This window comes from Phacochoerus africanus, chromosome 2 (genome assembly GCF_016906955.1).
Source record: "Phacochoerus africanus isolate WHEZ1 chromosome 2, ROS_Pafr_v1, whole genome shotgun sequence".
In the NCBI taxonomy this organism is placed as follows: Eukaryota; Metazoa; Chordata; class Mammalia; order Artiodactyla; family Suidae; genus Phacochoerus; species Phacochoerus africanus.
In genome coordinates, this window is record NC_062545.1 from 268,753,029 (window position 1) to 268,777,709 (window position 24,681).

General features: G+C 52.1%; 2 protein-coding genes across 3 annotated transcripts in view; one reads left to right on the forward strand and one right to left on the reverse strand.

Annotated features, from left to right (window-relative positions):
- Nucleotides 1-9,928, forward strand: part of NEK6 (NIMA related kinase 6) — a 92,804-nt gene extending 82,876 nt beyond the window's left edge. For both annotated transcript variants that reach the window (XM_047768368.1, XM_047768369.1), the window contains exons 9-10: nucleotides 5,540-5,653; nucleotides 8,344-9,928. In XM_047768368.1, the coding sequence (XP_047624324.1) occupies nucleotides 5,540-5,653; nucleotides 8,344-8,454 (225 nt within the window). In that variant the 3' untranslated portion in view covers nucleotides 8,455-9,928. The remainder of the gene's footprint in view (nucleotides 1-5,539; nucleotides 5,654-8,343) is intronic.
- Nucleotides 9,929-11,244: 1,316 nt separating this feature from the next.
- The window catches only part of PSMB7 (proteasome 20S subunit beta 7), a 63,017-nt gene continuing 49,580 nt past the window's right edge, over nucleotides 11,245-24,681 (reverse strand). Inside the window, exons 7-8 of the mRNA XM_047768371.1 lie at nucleotides 14,648-14,799; nucleotides 11,245-11,477 (exon numbers count right to left, since the gene is read on the reverse strand). Of these exons, the coding sequence (XP_047624327.1) occupies nucleotides 11,366-11,477; nucleotides 14,648-14,799 (264 nt within the window). The 3' untranslated portion in view covers nucleotides 11,245-11,365. The remainder of the gene's footprint in view (nucleotides 11,478-14,647; nucleotides 14,800-24,681) is intronic.

Here is a 24,681-nt window from a genome sequence, read left to right on the forward strand (position 1 = left end):
TTGGCTTGTCGTCCTGCCCTGGCCCAGGGGGCCCTTTCCTTTTCCATCCCACGTTCAGGATTTATCAGCCACTTCCTGCCTCTGTGCAGGCCACCAGGGTGTGACCAGCCCTGTTCCCCTCCTCAAGGCAGGGCCGGGAGGACGGCAGCTGGCTGACCCTAGAGCTGGCGGTCCCTGCCCGAGCCTCTGCCTGACCCTAGAGACAGACGCAGCCCATGCCGCCTGCAGCGCCGGCTTCAGAGGATGCCCAGGCCCAGCAGCCTGGAGTCTTGGCCTTGGTTGCTTGAATGCACATCTAAAGAGGCAACGTCCAGGAATTCCCATGGTGGTGCCTCGGAAATGAACCCGACTAGTATCCATGAGGACACGGGTTCGATCCTTGGCCTTACTCAGTGGGATAAGGATCTGGCGTTGCTGTGAGCTATGGTGTAGGTTGCAGACTCGGCTTGGATCCCGTGTTGCTGTGGCTGTGGTGTAGGCCAGCAGCTGTAGCTCTAATTTGACTCCTGGCCTGGGAACCTCCATGTGTGGCACCTGTGGCCCTAAAAAGCAAAAAAAAAAAAAGAAGCAACCTCTGTAGGTGGCTCTGCAGCATGGAGGTGCTGGTTTCTTTTCTTTTCTTTTCTTTTCTTTTGGTCTTTTTGCTATTTCTTTGGGCCGCTCCTGCGGCATATGGAGGTTCCCAGGCTAGGGGTCTCATCGGAGCTGTAGCCACCGGCCTACGCCAGAGCCACAGCAACGCGGGATCCGAGCCGCGTCTGCAACCTACACCACAGCTCATGGCAACGCCGGATCCTTAACCCACTGAACAAGGCCAGGGACCAAACCCGCAACCTCATGGTTCCTAGTCGGATTCCTTAACCACTGCGCCACGACGGGAACTCCTGGTTTCTTTCCTTACTGATTTATTTGTCGGCTGTGTGTGAGGCCCTGCCGCCTGTAGCCAGGGAGGGACATACATCAATGAAACCCCCTGAATCCTGTGGGGACAGCTGATCTGAACCTGATCGCCCCAGGGCAGGCATGTCTGATGCCATTCCCTCTGGGGGCACAAGGCAGCGGGGGCTCTTCTGGGGAAACAGAAACGGACGTTTTCCCCAGACAGGGAGGAGACCACCTGAGCCGGGGCCGGGGTGATGGGAAGGACCCCCTGTGGTGCGGCCAGCTTGGAGAGCTGTGACAGACTCCCCACCCCCGCCCAGGTCACATCCCAGGAGGCACAATAGCCCCCGTGTTGCACACCTGGGCCAGGGCACCTGGGACCTGAGCCCCTGACACAGCCCCAAAAAACCTGCGGCACTGGGGACCGGCCTGCCCTTTCCCATGAGCCCCCATGTGGGCTGCAAGTCTCAGGAGCCCCCTGTGTCGGGTTCATACGGCTGCTGTCACCGATGACCAGTTGGCTTCATATAACATAGTTATTCTCTTATTGTTCTGGAAGCCATAAGTCCACAGTCAGGTTCACGGGACTAAAGGCAAGGAGAATGAAAAGGCCACCCACACTCCTTGGCTTGTGACCCCATCCTTGTAGCATTTGAGTCAGCACACCTCCTTCTCCTCTTCCGTACTCAGCTCTCCCTCTGCTCCTTTATAAAGGTACCGTGGTTACAGTTCGGGTCCCACCTTGCTCACCAAGGACACTCCCCACCTCGGGGGATCCTGCATTTCATCACACCTGCCAAGTTCTTTCTGCCTTTATGAGGTAACACATTCACCGGCTCCAAGGATCAGGACCCCAACATCTTTGGGGGCCTTTATTCAGCCCACCACACCCCCTTCCACCTGAGCATCCAGGGGTCCACCGAGGACCTCCTGAGGTCACCTTAAGATGCTGATGTTGACCTATGGCTGGTGAGGAGATGCCACAAAGCACTACCCCTGGCCTGCACCCCCCTCCCCAGGGTGGGTGCCAAGTGGGCTCTGTCCTGAAGAGGTCAGCCTAGGAGAAACAGGCCAAGCAGCCCAGCAGCTGGGAGCAGCATGCCCTGGGCATTGGAGAGAATCACGAGACTCACACCAGGCCAGTCCCACTGTAAGGGAGGAAACGAGCTCAGAGAGGTGCAGAGACTTCCCAGGGTCACACAGCAAGGGCGTGGCCTAGATGGGCCGCCCTCCTGTGCATGGGAACCAGGGAGAGACGGTGGTCCTTGTGGAGCCAGGGCCTCTCCCCTTCCCTCCAGCCACCAGGGGAGGCATGGCTGGTGGAGAAAGATGCTAGGCCACTGCCCAGAGCCCCTTTGAGCGGATGACCCGGTTGTGGGGAGCCCCCAGTGGCTTTAACAGCCCCTCCTCTGCTCTGGGAGCTCCCAGCAGAGATGCCAAGCTTGGCCTGTTGGAAGGCCCCATGCTTTATTTTCATTACCCAGCACGCCCCTCGGAGGCGCTCAGCAGGCTGCCTGGGCTCTGCAGAATTTACTTATTTACGTGGGAGCTCAGCTCTGAGCCGGGAGCTGAAGGAAATGGCTCATTTGGCACCAACCTCAGGAAGCTCCATGGAGGGCCTTCTCACAGCACCTTCCAGGAGGCCAAGACCAGCCAGAAAGGGGGCGGGGGGGGGGGGAAATGACCAGGGGTCAGCTTGCTTTGGATTCCTGGCTTGAGCCAGAGGATGGTCTGGATGCCCCCTCCCCGTGGAGCAGCAGGGCTGGGGACTGCTTGGCAGCTAGCCTCTGGGTTCAGCCTTTCCTCCGGGCCGGGCTGGAGAGAGACTGGTGATGAGATAGATGTGTGAGGCCCTGACAGGGACAGAGTCAGAGGCAGTCGCTGTCCCCTTGGCGTCGAGTCCCCTTCTTCTGACATCTTAAATCACACACCAGTTTCCCTGAGCCTTCCCGGCAGGGCAAGTGCCCACACCCTTCTGTTTCCCGGGCTGTGTGTCATCCCAGTGATGCCGGGGAGGAGAGGCTCTGCATCGAAGGAGCAGCGCTGAAGCCGTGGCTTCGGTGGTCCTAACGAGGCAGCCAGGATCAGTCCAAATAGCAGCTCCTCCTCTGCTGCAGCCAGGCAGAGGTGGGTGGTCGCCGGTGCGAGGGGATCTCAGCATCCGGGGTAATTGTTCTAATCCCAGTGTCTCAGGCAGCATCCCCCCCAACCAAGGTGCCTTCACAGCCCAGTGCTCTGATCTGGGTGGAAGGCCCCTGGCCGGCAGCTGGAGGGGGCAGGCAGGGGCGCGGCTCCCACTGGAATCCACCCGTGTGGATGGAGAAGCCACTCTGAGCCAGGGAAGCCGAGAGGGCCCCTCAGCACAGCTCACTGCTTTTCTGAAAGTGTAGCCAAGGTGCTGGCAAGGAGGGAGGGAACATCTCAAGGGGATGCCCCCCCCATTCTGAGGCCCTTTAGGGTCCCAGACAGCAAGGTTGTGCACGTCAGACCAGGTGGGCTCATTGAAAGGATCAGCCAAACCCCTTTAGCGGGTCGGACTCATGGAAAACCAGAGCCTGTGCCAGTGGGGCCAACGCCGAAACATCCTTTTTGCTCTGAACAGAAACACTTTCCAGGAAAATCCATCTTAATCCCCCTGCGTGATTTGAAGGGCACCGGATCACCCGGAGTGACCGCCCTGGAGCCTCAGCTGCTCTCCGCTGTGGCAACAGATGTCCTCATGAAACTGCCCAATTAACCCTTTGCACCTGAGGTTCTCATTTTAATTACTAGAAATGCAGGGCCCGAGTGGTTGGCGAAGCCAGTTCCTGGTCAGGCTGGTGGAGCCCACAGAGTGTGGGGCCTCTGTGCCCTCAGCCTGCCCTGCCTGGTGCCAGGGCCACTCCTGGCAGCCTTCCCGCAGGGGCAGGTTCCGTGGTCCAGGCAGCTTCTCGGCCCACCTCAAAGGGGCCCGAGGCCCTGGTTGGCGGGAGGTGAGAAGCAAGGCTAAACACCCATCTGGAAGCGCCCAGCCGTGGCCCCGGGCTGACTGCTGACCTGGTCAGAGGAACCCTGCATCCAGGCCACCATGCTTTTCCCAAAGGCCGTTTGGACACCCAAGGACACTGCCTGGCTCTGAAGCCCTCTTTGCTCTTCTGAAGGAGCCAGGCCCTGCTCTTGGGGTCGCCTGACCTGTTCACAGGGGTGAACAGGGGTTGTGGGGGGCGGCCAGGAAATGACAGCTGACGGGCCACCACGGCTTCCTCCCTCCCCCGGGGACCAGGTTCGCTGTATGCCCTCCGGGCCTGAAGGGGAGCGAGGATTCCTCAGGTGTCCCACAGCCCCCACGGTGGAGCCCGAGCAGACCCGCCCTGCCGGCCTGGCTCCTGGAAGGTGGGCGCGATTACTCTCAGGGAGGCGTGAAGGCAGCAGTTGCACCCTTCGCAGAGTAATCGGCAGGGGGCGCTGGCGGGCGTCGTGGTGGGCTCCTGTGCGCCCCCTGGCGGGGCTCTGAAAAGTGGGGCGTCTGAGCGCCCTCCAGACGGGCAGGCCGGGCAGTTCCGTCAGGGTGAGCGCCGGCTGGGGCCCCCTCCGCGGCCCCCAGGAGAGCCGAACTTCCGGGCGGAGCCGGATGACGGCTCAGGCCGAGGTTTGCCGCCTCCTGCGTCAGCCGCCGCCTCCCCTGGCCCCGCCCGCGTAGCCTCGTCCATTTTATGGATGAGGAAAAGCAAAGGCCAGAGCCACAGCCAGTGAGCGCAGAGCTGGGATTCAGAAGCTTCCGCCCCGGAGCTTCCATAAGCAGAGGGTCCCCAGCCCCCTGCATCCAAGGGCAGTCGAGTGGCCTCCTGCTTACCCTCCGCCCACAGCAGCAGTCCCGGCCCTGAGCATTGGGCTTTGACACAATAGCTCTGTAACCGACAGGTGAGAGCAGCCAGAATGAAAGCCAAACATGAAATGCCTCACCGACCCCTCCAGCCCCCTCTCAATACTAGTCCTTAGGTAAATAGTTTCCTAAGTTAATTTCTTTTTTAATGGTCTCATGCATGCTGTACGGAAGTTCCCTGGCCAGAACCGAATCCAAGCTGCGGCTGTGACCTACACCACAGTGTTGGCAAGGCCAAACCCTTTTAACCCACTGCCCTGGGCCAGTGCTCGAACCCACACCTCTGCAGTGACCCGAGCGGTGGCAGTCAGATTCTTAGCACATTACACCACGGAGGGAACTCCCATTTCTAAACTGGTTTCTTAAATAGACCTCTTCCCACGGGTGTCTTTGGAATTGCTTTTTGGAAATGTAAGCACACCAAGGGGAACCCACCAGTCCCAAGCACAACTCCTGCTGAGCCAAGCCGATCTCCCATCTGCCCTGTGGGAGCCGAGGTGTGAGAGGCCGGGTGTGGCCTGTGCACAGCTGGCCCTCAGCTTTCAGCTGCCCCTTCCTTGCTGTCTTCACAGTTCCGTCACCAAAATCTTTGTCCTATTTAATTTGCTTGTATAGCAGGGATCAGGTTAAAACTACCACTTTCTCTCGAACCCCAGCCTCCTCAGGATGTGGGGGAGCCCTGCTGCACAGCCGCTGCCATGAGGACCAGGAAGCAGCGCACTGCCGTCTGGAGCGGCCCCCTTGGCCCTGGACCTCTGGCTGAACGCTCATCTCTCTCATCCGCTCTCCTTGCAGATGGCAGCTCTTCAGAGCCCCTTCTACGGAGATAAGATGAATCTCTTCTCCCTCTGCCAGAAGATTGAGCAGTGCGACTACCCGCCTCTCCCTGGAGAGCATTACTCTGAGAAGGTGAGCTTGCCGCCGGTTCCAAAATCCCAGGGCTCTGCTCCCTTAACAGGGCAGAGGAGGAGGAGCCCCCAGCAAGCAACTCGGGGGAGGGCGGGAAATAGATTGATTTGGCCAACGGGGTCTCAGGGACCCCAGGGCGGCCCCGGACAGCAGGGCTGTGGCCTGTGCACGGGCACAGCAAGCAGCGGGAGCTGCCTGTCAGCCCACTTCTGCCCATTTGGCTCCCAACCCGGTGCTCGAGCGTGAGACTCGTGTGGTGTCAGACATCAGGAGCCAGACAACCCGGGGTGGCAGGGCCTTGGCTGGCCCCACACCACCATTGGCGGCCACTCAGCTCCCATGACAGGAAACCACAGCCAGCAGACGGGCCGCCGTGCTGTCACAGACCTACGCCGCCGCGCCCCTTGGCCTCCCACTTCGAGCACGCTGGGTGCAGGGGCTGACCTCCGGGCTGTGCGCGAGCGTCATCTCCCTCGGTTCCCTCGTCTTGAAACCAGGGCTTATATTTTGACTTTGTGGATAAAATGGGAGGATGAAATGCCAGGATTACAGCACAGCACGGTTGAGGGTGTAGACAGATGCATAGGTTTGCACACTCCGCTCACTCGCTTGGGTGAGCCACTGAACTGAGTCCCCAGTGGCCTATCTGTAATCGGGGGGCGATCCTGGACTCTGCCCCTCAGGATCAGTGTGAGAATCGGGGGGGGGGGGGGGGCGCAGGTGATGTGCTCAGGCGGCCAGGCCGACGCCTGCCGCCAGCCGCACCCAAAGGAGCCGCTGGATGGAGCACAGGGCCTGGCACAGGGAAAAGGCACAGTATCCAGCAGCTATTCTTGTTATTTCTGTGCAAGGTCAGTGCTCATGGGTGACAAGGAGCCTGAGCCCTCCGCGGGCCTACCCTGCAGGACCACAGGCCATTGCCTCACAGTAACAACAGCTCATGTTTCTGACGTGCTGTTCCATCCCTCCCCCCGCCCCCCCCCCCCCCCACCCGTGCCATTAGAAGGAAACGGAGACTGGTTAACTAACTGGCCCACGATCACATAACTGGCAGGTGATGAAGGTGGGTTTTGACTCAGATGACCCTGTACCAGCCACTGTGCCATCCTTGCCACATCTCTTCCCCCTCCCCTGGCGTTTGCTCTGAGAGTTCTGTGTACCTTTGGAGGAAGTACTTAGGCACTGGGGTGGAAGCTGGCAGGAAAGGCAAGGACTAGTTAAGAGTTCTTCCCCAAGTTAATAGTTCCATTTGATTTTTCTTTCCCATCTTTTGTTTGAATTTGGAATTATGTTTGTTGGAATTTAAGAAGCCTGGAGTCAGACAACTTGGAGCAAATGACAGCTTCTCTGTGTCTCAGTTTCCCATCTATACATGGGAACCGTGACCTCTGCCTCCTGGTTATGAAGCCGAAATGAGCAAATCCACATAAAACCCCCTTCTCTCTGAAGCCATTTCTTGCATCTTCACGAGCTCCTACTCCCTGGAACACGTGGCTTTCACCAGTTACGTGCGGCTTCTAGAGGCGGCTAATTCTTAGCACTGGAGCATGCCTCACTTTTGAAGGTGTATCACCTTTTAGAAATGGAAATAAGACACTTTCTCTTCTTAAATGTTCAGACATGGACTTATTGCCAGCTGTGCGGTCTACGCACAGATGAGCAACTCGGATCACGCAGACTTTACCTTAATCCAGTTTTCTTGGGCACTTCAACCTGTCAGAGGCCAACCACAGCTGCCATCCCCCGAATACTGTAGGGTTCTGGAGAATGTCGCTCATCATAGGCAAACCTGAGACTCTCGGAGTGTCCAGGCCAGCTGCAAGCTCAGCTGCATCTAGCCAGGGGCTCCGCAGTGTTTATAAAGCACTGGAATCCCAAAAGGCAGCACACAGGTCGGACCCTCTCCCAGGCCCCTCAGCCTGGAACACCTCAGGAGTGAAACATGGCACATCCACAGAACCCCAGGCCTCCGCAGGGCCCTCATGCTCTCCCCAGACTCCCTGGGTACAGTCAGGTCCTCGTGAACCCGCTTATCCAGGGCCTCCCCTCTCCCTGCTGCTGCCCAGACCAGCCCCTCCAGGAGCAGGTATTTAAATGAAAAAAACTGCAGTGAGCTCAGTGATGCAAGTTAAGATGTAGGCTTTTTAAGGTCATTATTTTAATTACCATTAAAATAATTGGCACTCTGGCTATCAGAAGAATGGAGGGGATCAGAGGCCCAAGGTGCCCCTCCCCCACCCCGAGGCAGGAGCAGCCTTCAGTGTCTGTATAATTAAAAGCCCCGTCTTTCATGAGCACAATAAAGAGGCCGGGGGTGGGCAGACTGCAGCTCTGCTGCATGTTAATGCATTTATTATGATCAATAAGCCCTTGCCTCGAGTTTCGTCCTCTGGTTTGGGCATCTGTGTGACTGACAGCAGCCGCAGACACGCACACTGGATGCGCAGACCTGCTCGGCCCCGCAGACAGCGGCAGGTTCACAATTATTTGGAGACAGCCACTCCCCAGATGGTCTTTGGGGTCAGACAGGCCTAGGCCTGGTCCTGGCTCTCCTCTGGTGACTGTGACTACTCACCCACCCCCCCCCCCTTGAGCGTCTTTCCTCACCTAGTTGCCGCGAGGGTCCAACGGGTGGATACAGAGCCCCAACGGCTGCTCAAGAATAACATGCACCATTCTCTCCCCTGCAGTTACGAGAACTGGTCAGTATGTGCATCTACCCCGACCCCAACCAGAGACCCGACATCGGATACGTGCACCAGGTTGCCAGACAGATGCACGTGTGGACTTCGAGCACCTGAGCGCGGACGCGGCGTCCTCCTCAGAAGCCACGCCACTCTGCCTTACCTGAGTCTTCTCGCCACAGTGGCCACCGGGTAGCCGAGACCAACCGAGACAAGAGGGTTCCGCAGGTTCCCCAAAGGGGGCGTGGGCTTCACCGCAGATGCTGAATGCAGGGCCGCTGGGGGGAGGGGCACTGGTCACGTGTTACTGGTGGTCACATTCGAAAGTCCTTTCTTTAAACTGTCATGGACACGCTCAGCTGGGTTTGTCGACAAGGGTGGTGGGTGGTTCAGCGAGCCTCTGCCGCACCCCTTCTATCTGGATTGTAATGTGAATCTTTAGGATAAGTCCCTCAGTGACTTGCCAAGGTCTGTACTAAGGAGAATCGCAGGAGGCTGTGTGATTTGTAGTGAGCCTTTGAAAATGGTTAGTAGCAAGTTCGGTTTAGCTCTTAGAATCTTTCCAAACAATCAAGCTGTGTGCTTAATTTACTCTGTTGTAAAGGGAGAAAGCGGAAATAATTTTTTAAAAGTAGAGTGGAGATTTTCCTAATGTTTTTATCTACATGTGTAACTTGAGGAATGACAATGAGGAGAACCCAGCATCTGGCATGGAGGCAAATCATGTTTGAAAGCCACGAGTGTTTTCTGTGCAGTCCGGCTCAGCCATCCTCTCCCGAACACCTGCTATGTACCAGGCACTAGTCACCTGCTTGAAGGCTGGCAGTTCATTTCATGATCAGTGTTAAGTGTTTTCCTCCGTGAGAAGAAAGCATAGGATACAAAAAAATATAAAGACTCTGCCCTCAGGCTGTTCTCTGTACAAGCTCTGGTTCTGCAACTTCCTAGCATGGCCTTGGGCGAGTTTCTTAGCCTCTCTGAGCCTGTTTCCTCATCTGTAAAATGGGACTAGTGACATCTACCTTCAGGGTTGCTGGCAGAATTTGAAATAAAATGTGTAAGTTATCTAGCCCATTGTAGATGTTCCAAAAGTGGTAGCCACTCACCCCTTCACAAAACTAAAGTGCATGGACCATGGAGTCAAGAGTTAATGTACAACTGTATTATCTGCAGGAAACCGGAAATGTGTTCACTTATTTCTTGTTCCCAAATAGGATTAACTGTGAAGACTAATTTATAAATGTGAACTTACTTAAGGAAAACGCAAGCTCTGAAGGTAATAGCTTGAATTTTGTTTTTATACTCAAGTTAATCCTCAGATGTCCCAAGCTGTCGTCCACTGACGTGGTGACAGTTCAGCCCTGCAGACAGAGCACAAGCCCTTCCGCCCCACTGGTGTCCTGGTCGGGCACTCTGACCCGTCTCCCTGGGGAGAAAGGACTGGGGCTGGGCCACACGCTGTTTCCATGTGTGAACTCCGTTCTACTGTAACACTGTCAGGTTTGAGAGATTTTCTTCAGATGCAACCTTTGCTTTGTACTTGTTCTCCATGGTTGAAATAAAATGGGGTGAGAGGGGTTCCTTCTGTAAATAAGGGTGAGTCATGAGTAATTTTAAAACCGTTTCACACTGCAGCACAATTTCTTGAGCCGCCTTTAAAAACACACTTTTCTCAGGCCCCAGACATTCTGAGTAATCTGGGAATTTTTTTAAGCTCCACAGATAATTTTGATAAATCATCAGCCAAGTTGCTGTCCTAAATAGTTCCATTGTCCTCCCCACCCCCTCCTGGCAGTTGAACAAGGGAGGCTAGTCCAAGAGTAGGGTCACTGGAAGACCATGGCTCTGGGCTTCTGAGGTCTCCCAGCCACGCTCACTGGGGGGACAGTCAGACCCTCCCTTCTCTCTGGCATTCACCATTGAAAGTCTTTCTGATTCTGGACAGTTTGTTGTTGTTGTTGTTGTTGTTGTTGTTTTTGCTTTTCAGGGCTGCACCCATGGCATATGGAGATTCCCAGGCTACAGGTTCAATCGGAGCTAGAGCTGCAGGCCTACACCACAGCAACGCAGGATCCGAGCTGCATCGGTGACCTACACCACAGCTCATGGCAACGCCGGATGCTTAACCCACTGAGCAAGGCCAGGGATCAAACCCACAACCTCATGGTTCCTAGTTGTATTTGTTTCCACTGCGCCATGATGGGAACTCCCAATTCTGGACAGAATTTTTGCAAATATTCTGCTTACGACTCTCAGAATCCCTACTGTGTCTCTGTCTCTCTTGGCAGCATCAGCCCTGGCCACAGGTGAACATGCTTTCTGCATGCCATCCACCTACAGCTCCATGAGAACAATTCTGCCTGCCACCAGGACCCCCAGTCATTCACTGGGCCTGGGTGTGTGTTTGCGAAATGGTCGTATCCTAATTATTAGAGCTAGTACGCCCCAAAGCTTTCCTCTGACTTGCGTGAAACTGGCCAAGGTGGCACTCACCCAGCTTCATGCAGCTCTAGCAAAGCAGCTGTCTGCCTGGCTGCTTTTTCTCGGTGCTCAGAACCAACCATCTCTCTTTCCCACGTGGCTGCTGGGGTAAAGGGCTGCGCTGCACTCAACCTTAAAGACAAACACAAGAACACCTGGGGCCACCCTGAACAAGGACAAAGTATGTTCACACAAGGGGTGAGTATTCCAAGTGTCTGAAGAATCCAAGAAACGCAACCTGACTTCCTGCAGCAAACGAGGCCACGTCTGTCTTGGGAGGGTTACGTTGCCCTTAGAGCCACCTGAACACAGAGCAGCACTCGCGGAGGGATTAACATCCTGAAGGGGGGAGGGCCAGGTGGTCGATGGCCCTCAGCAGCCAAAAACACAAACAAAAAACCCACACAGCTCCCAGACCTCAGCCACTTCTCTTGGTTTTCTTTTTTTATTGGGTTCATTCAGCAAACACCAGCCAAAGGTCTTGCAGGAGGGGGCCTCCACTGCCCCCCGTCTTCCAGAGCAATAATCAGCCGTCCACTGACACCACTCAGGACGTGTCCATTGTCTGGACTGTTTCTTCCAGGACCTCAATGTCCAGGGCAGTGACCTTTTCGGTGAGGACTGCAGTGGTCCCTTTCTCACACCTGTACCGGCCAAACCTAGCGAGAGAAACGAAAGCAAGTTAGGGTCCCTGCCAAAGGGCCCAATGGAGGGCTGGCGACGGGGAGAAGTGCTCAGGCAGCGAGCCGTCCTGGCCTGAAGTCCTGGCCCCTCCTGATCACCAGTTCTGCCACCTTTGGGGGCTTCAGCTGCCCCGAGGTTCACTTTCCTCGGCTCTCAAGTGCTACAGACCAGGATGCCTGGTCGGTAAGATGCACGTTCACAGCGACAGTACAGAGCACTGAGTGGACCCTCAACCTTCCTCCCCTACCTCACCATCCCCAGAAGATGCTGGAAAGCATTTGGTCACCTGCCTTCAAGCTTCAGCTTCCCTGAAGTACCTTTCAGTAACCATCAGGAAGCAAGCCCTTTCATTAAGCTGCCACTGCCCTTCTCTTGTACAGTAACAAGCATGACATGACTGTTGCCTTAAACACTTCAAAAATATTTGGACGCATAAACAGTATAAAAGTGACCCGCAGGCAGACTCTTGACCAAGCTCTGGAGACTGAAGGGAGAGTTAACTGTCCCTGTAGAGACTCAGCAAAGCACCACAGGGACACCCCACCACCACCAGCACCTTGCTCAGGATGAATCTGACAGGTTTTTCTGAGCGCAAGGCAGTCTGGAGAGGTACAGATTTGAGCTGCTAATTTCACGGTGGGGCCGGGAATCGCAACACTGTCAAAGCGCACAAATCCAACTCTTCCTCTCTCCTGTCCACAGCTAGGACGTTTCTGTCAGCCCAGCATGGACTAAGAGAGGGATGCTGGCTGTGCCATAACCACATGCTCCTCAAAAAGCCATCCTCTCAAACGGAAAGCGCGTGCTCAGAGAGGGAGCAGGAAGCAGCAAAAAGAGGGCGGGCGAGGTGTACGAGAGCTCTGCAAATGTGGGAGTTTGTGCAGCCAAGAACAGGTGGCCTTTATTTCTGCAAAACCTTCCCACAGTCACGTAGTCCCCACCACGTTCTCTTAACAAATCAAAGCAGCAGCCCCTTTTGAAGATGCCCCACCCCTCGCTGCTCCCACACAGGAGACCCTCGGCAGCTTGTGGTCTTGGAGCCAGAGCCCCACCTGACTCCTGTGGACCTGATTCATCTGACCTGCAACATCTGTAGGATGTGTGGACACACAAGCTCCCCCCACCATCCTGGGTCACAGCACCTGGGATCGGGCAGCACGAGGGAGGGCCTCTACCTGAAGTAAGAGTGGGCTGCAAAGGGTTGAGGGCAGACAAATGGGAATGGGCCAGACCGACCCCAGGACTGGGCACAGGACACCTGTCCGGCCGTGAGGCTCTGTCCTCACCCTGATGCCCCTCTGGGAATGGGTTTCCCTAACCCAGGAAGTGCGCCCATCAGTCACTGACTGAAATGATGACAGTTCATTTCAGTTCCTGAGTGTGGACACTGCTGCGGCAGGGCCCGCTGCCACGTCGGGAGGAGCAACGTGGTGCAGAGGGCAGGTTACGCCACCCGCTGCGTGCTCAGCGCCTTTCACACCACCTCACTGGTCTTCACGACCAACCAGCAAGGCCCTTTCCCTTCTGTTCTGTCACTTACTGTCTCCTTCACAGATGAGGGACTACATCCCAAGGAAGGAAGATGAGCTGCTGCCTCACGCCTCTTTGCACCAGGCCGCCTGCACTAAGCACAGGTTCCATGTGCAAACCACAGATACTACTTTTCAATGGCTCAGACATGATTCCGGAATCCTCACCTAGGGCAGTGTTCAGTCTAATCACCTCCCCTTTCCTGACATCTTCACCACAGACCTGTTCGGAACACGCAGCATCTTGCGAATAACGGGGAAGTGGGCCACGCAGGGGTGCTTGGCCATCAAGGTGCTCCCAGCACAGCCCCAGGCCCTTCCCACCAGGGCCCAAGGAAGTCCTCAGGCTCATTAGAGATCACCTAGTCCAGCGCCATCATTTCTGAGACAGGTGCCCCGAGTCACCACGCCAGGCAACGACAGATCCCACCCGAGCCGGAGCTCATTGCTGCTGGGCTGCCCTACCTGTCACCAACACACTGGTCTCCACAAAGCTGGGCTGACCCTGCGGTGAACACCTGCTGGCTCTCAATGTTCTCTTTGTTCCTTGTGGATTACGCAGAGCTGAGTACACATGGTGGGCGTTAAAGCGAGACTGAAGAGATAATGTGCTTTCCTCTCCTCTGGCTGAGCCAAGTTTATAAATGCTGTTGCGTACATTCAGAGTAGGCAGCTGGAACAGAGCTCAGAAGCCACATCTCAGGAGTTCCCATTACGGCTCAGCAGTTACAAGCCCAACTAGTATCCATGAGGATGCAAGTTGGATTCCTGGCCCCAGTCAGTGGGTTAAGGATCTGGCATTGCTGTGAGCTGCAGTGTAGGCTGCACACATGGCTTGGATCCTGCGTTGCTGTGCCTGTGGCATAGGCTGCAGCTGCAGCTGCAGCTCCAATTTGACCCCTAGCCTGGGAACTTCCATATGCTGCACAATTCGGCCCTAAAAAGCAACAAAGCCACAGCCTGAAGCAGTTCAGGCTTCAGGAAGAGGTCAGGACCGTACAGGGCTGTAAATGAGCAGCTCACCTGTGCGAGTACAGGTCCCCAGGCTCCATCAGCCAATCAACAAGAATCTTATCCTCCACTCCCAGCTGGGCCAACCCCCCCTGCTCAGCCAGTGCCACGAAGCTAAATGGCAAGGTTCCCTCCAGGCTAGGAAGCAGCAGGTAGCTCCCAGAGGCTAAATCTCAGAGACTCTTAACTCTGAACCAATGGTTGATAACCATTTAGGACTCTGGAACCACCCTGAGGAAAAGCTACGGGCTGGCTGCCCTGGAAAATGTTCCTTCTCACAGAATTTCATAGAGAATTCAGAGGAGTCTTTAAGTGACTAGAGAAAGCGATCCAAACCTCTCCCCACAACCCCTACCTGGGATTCTTTCCACCCATCCTTTCCCGTCAACATTTTACAAACGACAGCACTTTTCTAAACCTGACAGCAGCCCACAATCGTAAAGCAAATAATGAATCAAAGGTCTGCTGGGTAAAGCTGGCTTGGGGATACCGGCTTTACTTAATGCGGGTGAGGATCAAGAAAATCCTGTCCAACTGTCATGAATCTAACAAAGGTGGCCGTGGAAGTCGGGGGACACAGGAACAATCTCATCTCTTCCACTTACCTGGTCCCCTTCTTGTTGGGCACGGAGTACGGGCGGAGAAAATCCAGCTTGCTCTTGCTGATGACACAGAGATCAATGTTACTTCCAGACCCCAGGTCATTGAAGATGCCGGCGGCTATGGCTTCACTCACTAGCTGCTTGGCTTCCTCCTCCTGAGAAAGAAAAGAACAATAATGTCCACAGTCAAATGGAGGGGCTGCTCTGCTGTCCACAGCGCTGTCACGAGCAGGAAGGGAAAGGAGGGGAGCCTACCTATGAGGCAGGCATTGTTTTAGAGATGAACCAAAGGTCTCAAAGCTCCTTGAGGATTTGCCCCAGGTTCCTCAGCTGGTGAGTCAGGGCCCCTTTACCGCACACGCCCTCTCTTCAACACACCGCTTCACACCAGACGCTCACCGCCTAACTGAATCCTGTGGGCTGACAGCAATTTATCACCTAAAACGGGGGGTGGTAAACCTTCCTTACAAAGGACCAGGTAGTAAATATTTTAGGCTTTGTGAATATAGAGTCTTCACCATAACTACTCAACTCAGTCATGGCAGCACAATCAGCCACAGACAGTTTGTAAACAAATGGGCGTGACTGTGTGCCAACGAAACTCCATTAAACAAAAACGAACAGTAGGCTGGATCTGGGTCCATGGGCAGACCCATGATCAAAAATGTCCCCAAGTGGCTGAGATCTGCTTCCTGGGTAACACAATGAAGAAAGTCAATATCACAGGGAAAAAACTAACACCAGAACATAATGGTTCTGGGGAAATGTTGGCAAAGCCAAGGGTGGGGACCTCTTGCCCCAAAAACTCTATCACCTCCTACTAATGAGAATGCACGTTCACTAAAGTGATTCATTTTTGGAATCACTCTCTTTCATTTCTCCTTTAAGGGCAAGTCTAAGTCTCCCACAGTTACTGGTGAACAAGTAGATGAATTCATTTCTTATCCAAAGAAGGCCTATCACTTGCAGGGTCCTGTACCCAAGCTAGGGATGCAGAGATGGGCAAAGCCCCCAAGACCCCTGCCCTGCAGGGGTGTAGACTCCAGCAGGATCAAGAGACCCAAGGAACTACAATGCAGTGTAGTGAGAGTTAATTGATAACTGAAAAGGAGCTGTGCGAACCGGCTGGGTCAGCAAAGCCTCAGGGAGGGCTGAAGACAGGGTGCACACCAGACATTCAGAAAACAGGGCAGTGAAACAGAAGACCAGCAGCAGCAAGGCAAGTCCTGGAGAAATGCCAAGTTCAAGCTCTTTACACAACAAGGACCAAAAAAAAAAAATCTCCCAAAGAAGAGACTATTAACTTCAGCTCCTTCCCAGGCATGAGGGGCCATATACATGCAAGGTGAACGAAAGGAACATCCTGGGAGAAACGCCAGTGCCCGGCCCCAAATTCCAGTCTGACATCAAAGAGCAGGTTCACTGCTCAAGTCACGAGAAGATCTGAGAGATCACTCTCAGGCCTCCTGCTCCCCTGCCTGCCCTAAGCCAGTAAGTGGGATGCCAGTGACATGAGCGCCCTCTGCAGACTCACAGAAGGATAGAGAAGGCCCTGCTGGAAGTGGGATCCTCAGCAACCCAACAGCAGGGGCTGGGGTTATTCTGATCTTGATCCCACCAGATTTTTTTTTCACTTCCTGAGCAGTACCTATGTGGGGCCAATGAAACCAGTTATCCTCTTGTGCAGATAGAGCCCTGTAGGATTCATTCAAACAGGATCCTCTGATAGGAAATTCTCTGCTGAGAATCCCAAGTCTATAGAGGCCAAAGGCCTTACCAGCAACCAGTGAAGGTGGGAGCAAAGAAAGCATCTCAGAGCAGGAGATGGTTGCTGCTGCTACTGCTTCTGCCATAGAGACAGCAAAAACCAACCACTAACTTCACAAATGCAACCCCATTCCAACTTGCTTCTCTTAATAAACAACGTGTATGTGCGTGTGTGTCTTGCTTGTTACATCCTTCTCCTGATCTATCATCTCCTCTTCTCCTCCTTCCTCTGCTGTTTTATTATTTCCTTTGCTTTCTTGTCACTGCTGCTGGTGCTTGGAGCCAGCCAACAGCGCTAAGTAGACGTCACAAATCCTGCTGGCAGTGGTTACAGCACCGCAGGTTTAAATTTCTCAAACTAGTTTATATTTGGGGATGGGAATGGAAGATTTATTTTCCAAATATTCCTTAATGTGAGTAGATGAACTTATGAAACTTAAAAATGTGTAAAAGGTACTGTGTAGAGCCTGATTTACTCATAAAATTATCGTATGTGCTATTATTTAAGTATGTCTTTAAAAATTAGGGAACATACTTTTAACCCCATCCATCTCCCCATTATAGGAAAGATAATTCCTTAAGGAAGGAAATCTCACAAGTCTTTTTTTTTCCCCCCAGTCCTACCTCCCTCTCACATACACAGGGCTGAAGATTTATGAAAGGAGTGAACCTTACAATTTACTGAGCACTTAGTATAATGTGCCAAGTACTGAGTTAGGCAGGCACTTTGATGATCATCAATTTTACTCCTGCCCTTAACCACCTTCTGAGGTTGGTACTGTCAAAAACTAAGGCTGAGACAGCCCACAGGGTCGCACAGTAGGAAATAGTAAGACAGGTCCACTGGGCTCCAGAGCCAGAATGCCAGGGCACCACACCAGCTCACAAGTAGCCTGACTCAGCTGTGAGCTCCTTGGCACGTCGGGGACAGCAGACAGCTGTCTCTTGATGCAGGTGTCGTTCCCCCATCAGCAAGGATCTTCAGAACCTGAGCAAGTTTAAGAGAAGGATGGTGGCTGCCCATCTCTCTCTGGGCCAACCAGCAGCCCCTCTGATGGTCATTTCCACAGTGGGGAAGCACTGTTTCCCAAAACCGCCCAGAGACCACCACCTACACATTTCTACAGTGTAATGTGGCGGAGAGGGAGCAATATTCAGATCCAAAGTCTTATTTCATATATCCCCCACCCCCAGCAAAAACCCTCAAAAGGCGAATCGGGTAAAAATTACTAAGGCTCTTTTGTCTAACTACTTACACAGCTGATGTCTTCAACAAATATTTACAGACACCTACTATGTTCCAGGAACTGCCTCATGTGACGACTATGGTCTCTTACCACAGTATTTCCATACCCAGAACTCTAGACAGATATGCAAATATGCTACTGGGCATATTCTTACTGTGTTTTCTTTATAGTGGAATTTCACAATTAAACAAGTCTTGTCTTTAACACGTGCTACCACATATTTAGGAAAGCTATCGAGAAAAACCACAAACTAAAAGCAAGAGGTGAGGGAAAACACCACATTTTTATCTGTCTCTGGCCTGCAGTAAATACAGGAAGCATTGTTACCGCCTTTAGGATTCATTCTTCATAGGGAAGTATTGCCCCTCCGTTTTCTGGAAGAGGTGAAGTGACCTGAGCTCTGAGCAGCATCTGCCTGGGGACAGCTGGCCAGGCCCAGGTGTGAGGCTCTCTCCCACTGCCGGGCCGCCATCCTCCCCTGGCCAGCTGTTCTTGGATTTACGTTGCTAGTCACAAGGGAACTTGGATTCCGTGTGTAGACAGAGCAGCCAGACTCAACCAGGCTATCGGAAAAATGGCCCTCCAGGCCAACGGCAGCTTTCTTTTACTTTGAGCTGCTCAGCCAAGACCACCACAACCCCGGTGACTGCAAGGTAGCTGGGCAACCCAGGTTCAAGATCATCTGACAGATGTGGAGGCAGACAGACTGGGTTTGGATCTCCAGTTTCCTACTTACTGCTGTGCAACCTCACGAGTCATATCACCTCTCTGAGTTCATGCCGCTCCTCTGTGATACAGTGACGATACATCAGGATTTATCATAAGACTGCTGCAAGAATTAGAAATGAAGTACAGAAGGCACCTACCATAGGGTTTGGCACATAGCTACGGCTTAATAAATGGTAACTTACTTAACAGAGCAAGCCAGCAGGCTCCTAGAGACAATTTCTCTCTAAAGCAGTTGACGGCCTGGACCAAACCCCAGGCAAGAGGAGGAGGTCCAAACAAACCTGCTGACAAGTCTTCCCACAGAGCTGTGGAGAAGTTCCTCTAATAATTAATCCAAGCAAAAAGCACACTCCCTAAAAGTTCAGAGAATATAAAAGGAGCACTTCCTGCTTTATAGCTACAAAGCCCAAACTAACTGGGACTATCAGTCCCCCGGGCCACCCCTGCTTCTTAAATGAGATTACAATCAGAGTGATGTACTGTACTCCACGTCGGCTGTGACAAGCAGCACTTTATAGCGCTATCTGTTTGTCTCCATCACCGCAGCGCACAATGTGTCCCTGGACTCCAATGTGCAGCTCCATTTACCGCTGCATGACAAATGCGCAGCACTTGTCAAAGGCACAAAGAGGTCCACGTCGGCCACGTAATGGTCACCACAGCTGTACCCGAGTGCTTGAGGGGACAAAACAGACCCCCAAGTTCATTAAACTGACCAGTAATGGATCTCTCAAAAAGTGCCTTAGGAATCGTACAGAAAAGGCTAAAATAAATAACTCAGCATGGAAGGCTAATCTGAAATGGTGTTTGATAAATTATTTATAACACAGGCGATTGTCTGCATTTAATATTGGAGCTACTAGTAGCATCTTTAAAAGATGATTTATGTGTTGTAATGCTATTAAACTTTCTATTGGCCCACTGCTAGCTATAAAGTCTGCTGAGATTTAGAGAATGAGTTTTAAACTGTCACTGCAACATCATAGGAGATGGAGGCTGTATTAAATCTTTACTTTAAACCTGTTATCTAGAGAGTTGCATTTTGTAGACACTCACAAACTGATAGATTACCTCGGCAGCCGCTACGGTGCAGCTCCAAAACAGCACTGTGAAGAAACTTTTCCACATTATTCTTGTCTACAGCTACAATTAAATTTCTCTTCTCACTTAAGTGATTTTTAGATTGGGAATGTCACCAGAGTAAAATGTAGGTCCTCTAGCCAATGGGCACCCTGGTCAGTTCGACATCAAATTAATACTAAATAAAAAATTTAGTAAATAAATCCTCCACTTGCCACCGTTCGGTTTTGCGTTCTAAACACTGCTTTACTTGCATTGGGGGCAGGCAAAACATTAAATATACATTTGACTGAAAACCTAATATACCATTTTAGATACAGCTTTGGAATCTGAAAATACACATATATGCCAAGTCATTTGAAACAATCAATTTGTAACTAAATTTGCAAAATTATTTTTTATTTTCCTTTTTTTGGCCACATCTAAGGCATGTGGAAATTTCCAGGCTAGGGATCAAACCTTCGCCACAGCAGTGACCAGAGCTGCTGCAGTAACAACAACGGATCCATAACCCGCTGCACCACAAGGGAACTCGTAAAAATTTTTTAAAGGAAGTTAAAAAATAGGGGAGTTCCCGTCGTGGCGCAGCAGAAACAAATCCGACTAGGAACCATGGGGTTTCAGGTTCGATCCCTGGCCTCGCTCAGTAGGCTAAGGATTCCAGCATTGCCGTGAGCTGTGATGTAGATCGCAGACATGGCTTGCATCTGGCGTTGCTGTGGCTCTGGTGTAGGCCGGTGGCTACAGCTCTGATTGGACCCCTAGCCCAGGAACCTCCATATACCGTGGGTGCGGTCCTAAAAAGACAAAAAAAAAATTGGTTATTTGCTGGAAATACATTCGATTTATGTGGATGAGGTGGTGATGTTATGGCGACTGAAAAAGGAAGAAATATTCAGCCTTTCTCATAAAGAATAGAGCTGCCCTGGCTCCACTATTTTTCAGGGCATTTCAGATGCCTCCCTTTGCTTTCTGTCCCACCGTCATGACAAGAGTCAGGGGACAGTGGCTCTCCCACCTTTACATAGGGGAAAAAGGATGTGGGTGGCATCATAGTTGAACTTCCGCCCAATTTCCATCAATTTTCCTATTTGCTATCAAATCTACAAGGCCCATTAAGTTCATAACAGGTTACTCCTTTACTAAAAACTAAGGACTTTACTCAATAAGAACTGAAGCAGTCCAAATTAATCTTGGAAAATCCGCATTATCTTCTGTCATTTCAATTTCAGATTGCAAAAAGAGGGGAGTTCCTGTCGTGGCTCAGCGAATCTGACTAGCATCTGTGAGGACGCAGGTTCAAGCCCTGGCCTCGCTCAGTAAGTTAAGGATCTGGTGTTGCCGTGAGCTGTGGTGTAGGTTACAGACGTGGCTCAGATCTGGCATTGCTGTGGCTGTGGTGTAAGCTGGCGCTATAGCTCCGATTTGACCACTAGCCTGGGAACCTCCATATGCCAAGGGTGCAGCCCTAAAAAGACAAAAAAACAAACAAACAAACAAACAAAAAACAAAAAACAAAAAACAGCACAAAGTGCTATTGCTCTGATGCTCTGCAGCAGGACAGATAAAAGTCTGGGTGTGACAAGAATCTGGACTCTAAAAAGAGGGCCAACATCTTGCTATCTCCATCTCAGGCGGCTAGCACAGTGCTTGGCATGGCTATCAACAAATGAAAAAGTGAAACATCAACTTCAAATGCATGAGGTTTGCCAAACTAAAAGAGAAGATTAATTCTGAAACAGATCGATACCAAAATGGGGGGATTCCAAAAGGGGACCAGTCTCAACTGGGAACCAGGGAGCAAGACCATTCAACGACAGTCACGCACTCGGGAGGAAGAGGTTTGAACGCGATGTTCTGCAGTGGCTGGCGGACGCGCTGAGGTTCTGACCAGGCCACTGAGCGCCTGATGGAGTCACTCACGGCTGATGGCTGAATAAAATTTAAAGAGCTCTAAAAAGTGTTTACACAGTCCCTCCAAAAGCAGTGTAAGAGACTGCACCACGTATGAGAACTGATGCATCCCCTGTATAACCACCTACTTTACAGCGGAAAAGGTTAATTTTTTTTTCCGACTGGACTGTGTGACAAAAGCAAGGGTGTCTGAGTTTTGTTTTTGGCTTGAGCTGTTTGAGTTAAACGCCTGTGTAAACACCTGGAACTGTTAGGTATAACTGAGTTGAGCTGGCACTGAGTGTATCCTGAGTGGAGGGTGAGTGAATGACTGCGTCCTTAAGGTCTAAACAGTACTGCCACCTCTTCTTGGAAGCTTTTGTGGCACCCAGGACGTGGGCGATGCAAATAACGAAAGGGCAAACCCACTAGGGGGTGCAGAAGTGATTGAAGAGGTTTTCAGCTGGGATGGGAAAGGGAGTTCAGGTTCGAGTCCCTGCCAACTTGGCCTGTCCCAGAGGAATGAATGATGCAACGGCCTGAACACAACCCCGCTAGGAGAGATGTGCAAGGCTGCACAACCACGCTGGGCTGGAAAGAGTAAAGTCTGGGAAAACTGGGTCACCAACGATCACGGCATTTAATGCTCTCTGAGCCACAGGGGGCCGTGTCAGAAGAATGGGGATAATGCCTCTGGCCAAGGGCCACTGGGTGGAACAAAGGGACAGGAATGTCCCTGACACAAAGATTTAACAAAGAGAATTGGCAGCAAGTTCTAGAGTAGAAAGAGTGAGGCAAGAGTGTGAGAGAACCAACACGGCCAGTCACATCTCGCGGGCTGAGCCGATCACTTACATCACGTGTTAAATCCTCACGACCACCGCCTGTGCAGCAGAGGACACCCTGAGGTGCAAGAAAGGCTGGCTGGTGCACTCAAAGGCACTTGGCTGTGTGTAAGTGGGACGCAGGGATCCGTGCCACATTAGTGCCTGGCCTGCCCAGAGCCTATGTCTTCCTACCCCACCACGGGAAAATCAGTGGTGGGCAAGAGGTTTTGCTGGATTCTGAGACAGCAAATGGAAGGGAAAACACCTAAGCTTCCAGAGGGATAAGGACCAAGAGAGATGAGAACATATTGCTTTCCACAAGGAGAAGAAATCAGCATTCACAGCATATGTGTATACAAATATATAAAATTTCCAAGGCTGCACTGAATCAAATATAATCAGGGGAAAAAAAAAAAAGAAAGACTGGGTTTAAAGACAGAGTGAGAAATATGTTCAACAATCCTCCAAATGAAAACCAAGCCACCCCAGGTAGTAATAAGATCTTAATAATATTTCTCTCTCTCCATAAAACAATGCGGTCAGTGATAACTCTGCCAATAAATTCCTGGAGATGCAGCAAGGGCTATCACCTGGAAATGGGGGGTGGGGTGGGTAATGAAGTGAATTTGTTCCCTGGGTCACAACAAAGGTAAAAAGGAGCCACATTCACATGGAGCCTATGTATCTCCAAAGTCTGGAGCCTGGGGAAGCAGTGCAGGACGGAGGGCTCATGGGTAGGCTACGGAGACTGTCACTCTCGTGATCCTGCTTCTATGGCCTCACAGGGATGAGGAAGGAGATCCAAGGAAGTGCCCAGCCCCCTTGTGCTCGGATGTTTAAAGATGGCCAAAGATGAAGCAAATCTCAAATGACGGCAAAACCCCTGAAAGAAATACACGGATCAGCTTAGTTCAGCAAACGGATCCTAATACACTTGGGGCACACTGTGCCAAACACTAGGGATAAGACCTGAACAGACACAGAACCTGTCCGCAAAGAGTGCAGAGTCCAGAGGGGAAACAAGTACGATATGGTAAGAGCTTTTAAGAAGCAAGGCTGGGAGTTTCCCATTGTGGCTCAGCAGGTTAAGGACTTGACTAGCATCCATGAGGATGGGGGTTCGATCCCTGGCCTGGCTCGGTGGGTTAAGGATCCAGTGTTGCTGCGAGCTGCTATTTAGGTCACAGGGGCAGCTCCTATGCAACCCTTATAAGAGTCCCAATGAGAGCAGGTGGTGGGCCTGGGCCAGCAGTGGGGAGGACCAACAAGACTGGGAGGCGGACGTTCGAGAGGAGGAAGCAGCCAAGTGGGAGTGCAGGAGAGGGAGGAGCAGAGAGTGCCGCCAGGGCTTCCGGCATCGGTCATGAGCACTGAACAAACTCGGTCTTCACAGAATGGCCTTTTATAACTTCTTGGCAGCTATTTTTTCTGGTGGGTTGATAGGAGACAGCAATTAACTTAATTTTATATTCTAGACAATTATATATTCTGCAGTAGGAACTCTAAAGGGTGTCACCACAATGGGACAAGATGAAGGCAGAGCCAGTGAAAGTACGTATACTGAGGCTGTTCTGGAAAAAAACGACCTGGGCCGGAACCAATCTATAAACGCCATTTCACTGATATCATGGGCTTCAAAATACTCCTATGTGGCCTCTGGTGTGTGGTACAAGGGACTGGTTAACTATGGGGGTAAGAGCTGGAAGACGTCGAGAGAGAATCTCCTCGAAAGGGAGATTCATGGTCATGAGGGTTTGGCCACCTGCCAGGTAAAGTTACGAGGAAGCAGAAGCGGCCAGGCCTAAGCCGAGCAGAGAGGCAGAGGGCAAATGGGGCAGGTGAGTCCGATCCCAAGGTGCTACTAATTCAGAGACCTCTCCATGAGAGCCCTGGCCCACCACCTTTTCCTGGGACCCCAGGCACACATGGCCTTCAGACACACTCTGTTACTTAAGGTTCTTTGGGTGGGGAAGAGGAGAGCTTTTCAAAAAGACATGAGGAAACTTCTAGAGCTGTCAGATGTACTGATGGTACTCATCGCAGTGAGGAGGGTGGGGGAAGGGGGGGAGACGAGGCAGAGGCAAAAGTTGAAGAGAATGAAGATCCAGATGAGGTATGAATTGAGTCTGGTTACCTACGACCTATGTCACCCCAGCACGGTAAAGTCACTCAACATTTTTAAGTCTCAATTTCCTCATCTGCAAAAGAGGCCTAAAACCATCTAGCACCGGGGTGGTCATGAGGATTAAAAGACCAGTGTTCAGTATGCAGGAAACCCATGATGACTGCTCACTGGACTGATTCTCCCCCTCTCTCTGATGTTCACAAACACGGTTATCAAAAGCTTAACTCTTTGAGAACCACCAACGCAACGGGCAACTGATAACTCACTATTTTTTCGATCTCTAGTTCAAGGCAAATCAATTATGAAAGGAGCCATTACATGCACATGAAATTCAAAATGATGTCATAAAACCCTGTGTGCACATGCGCA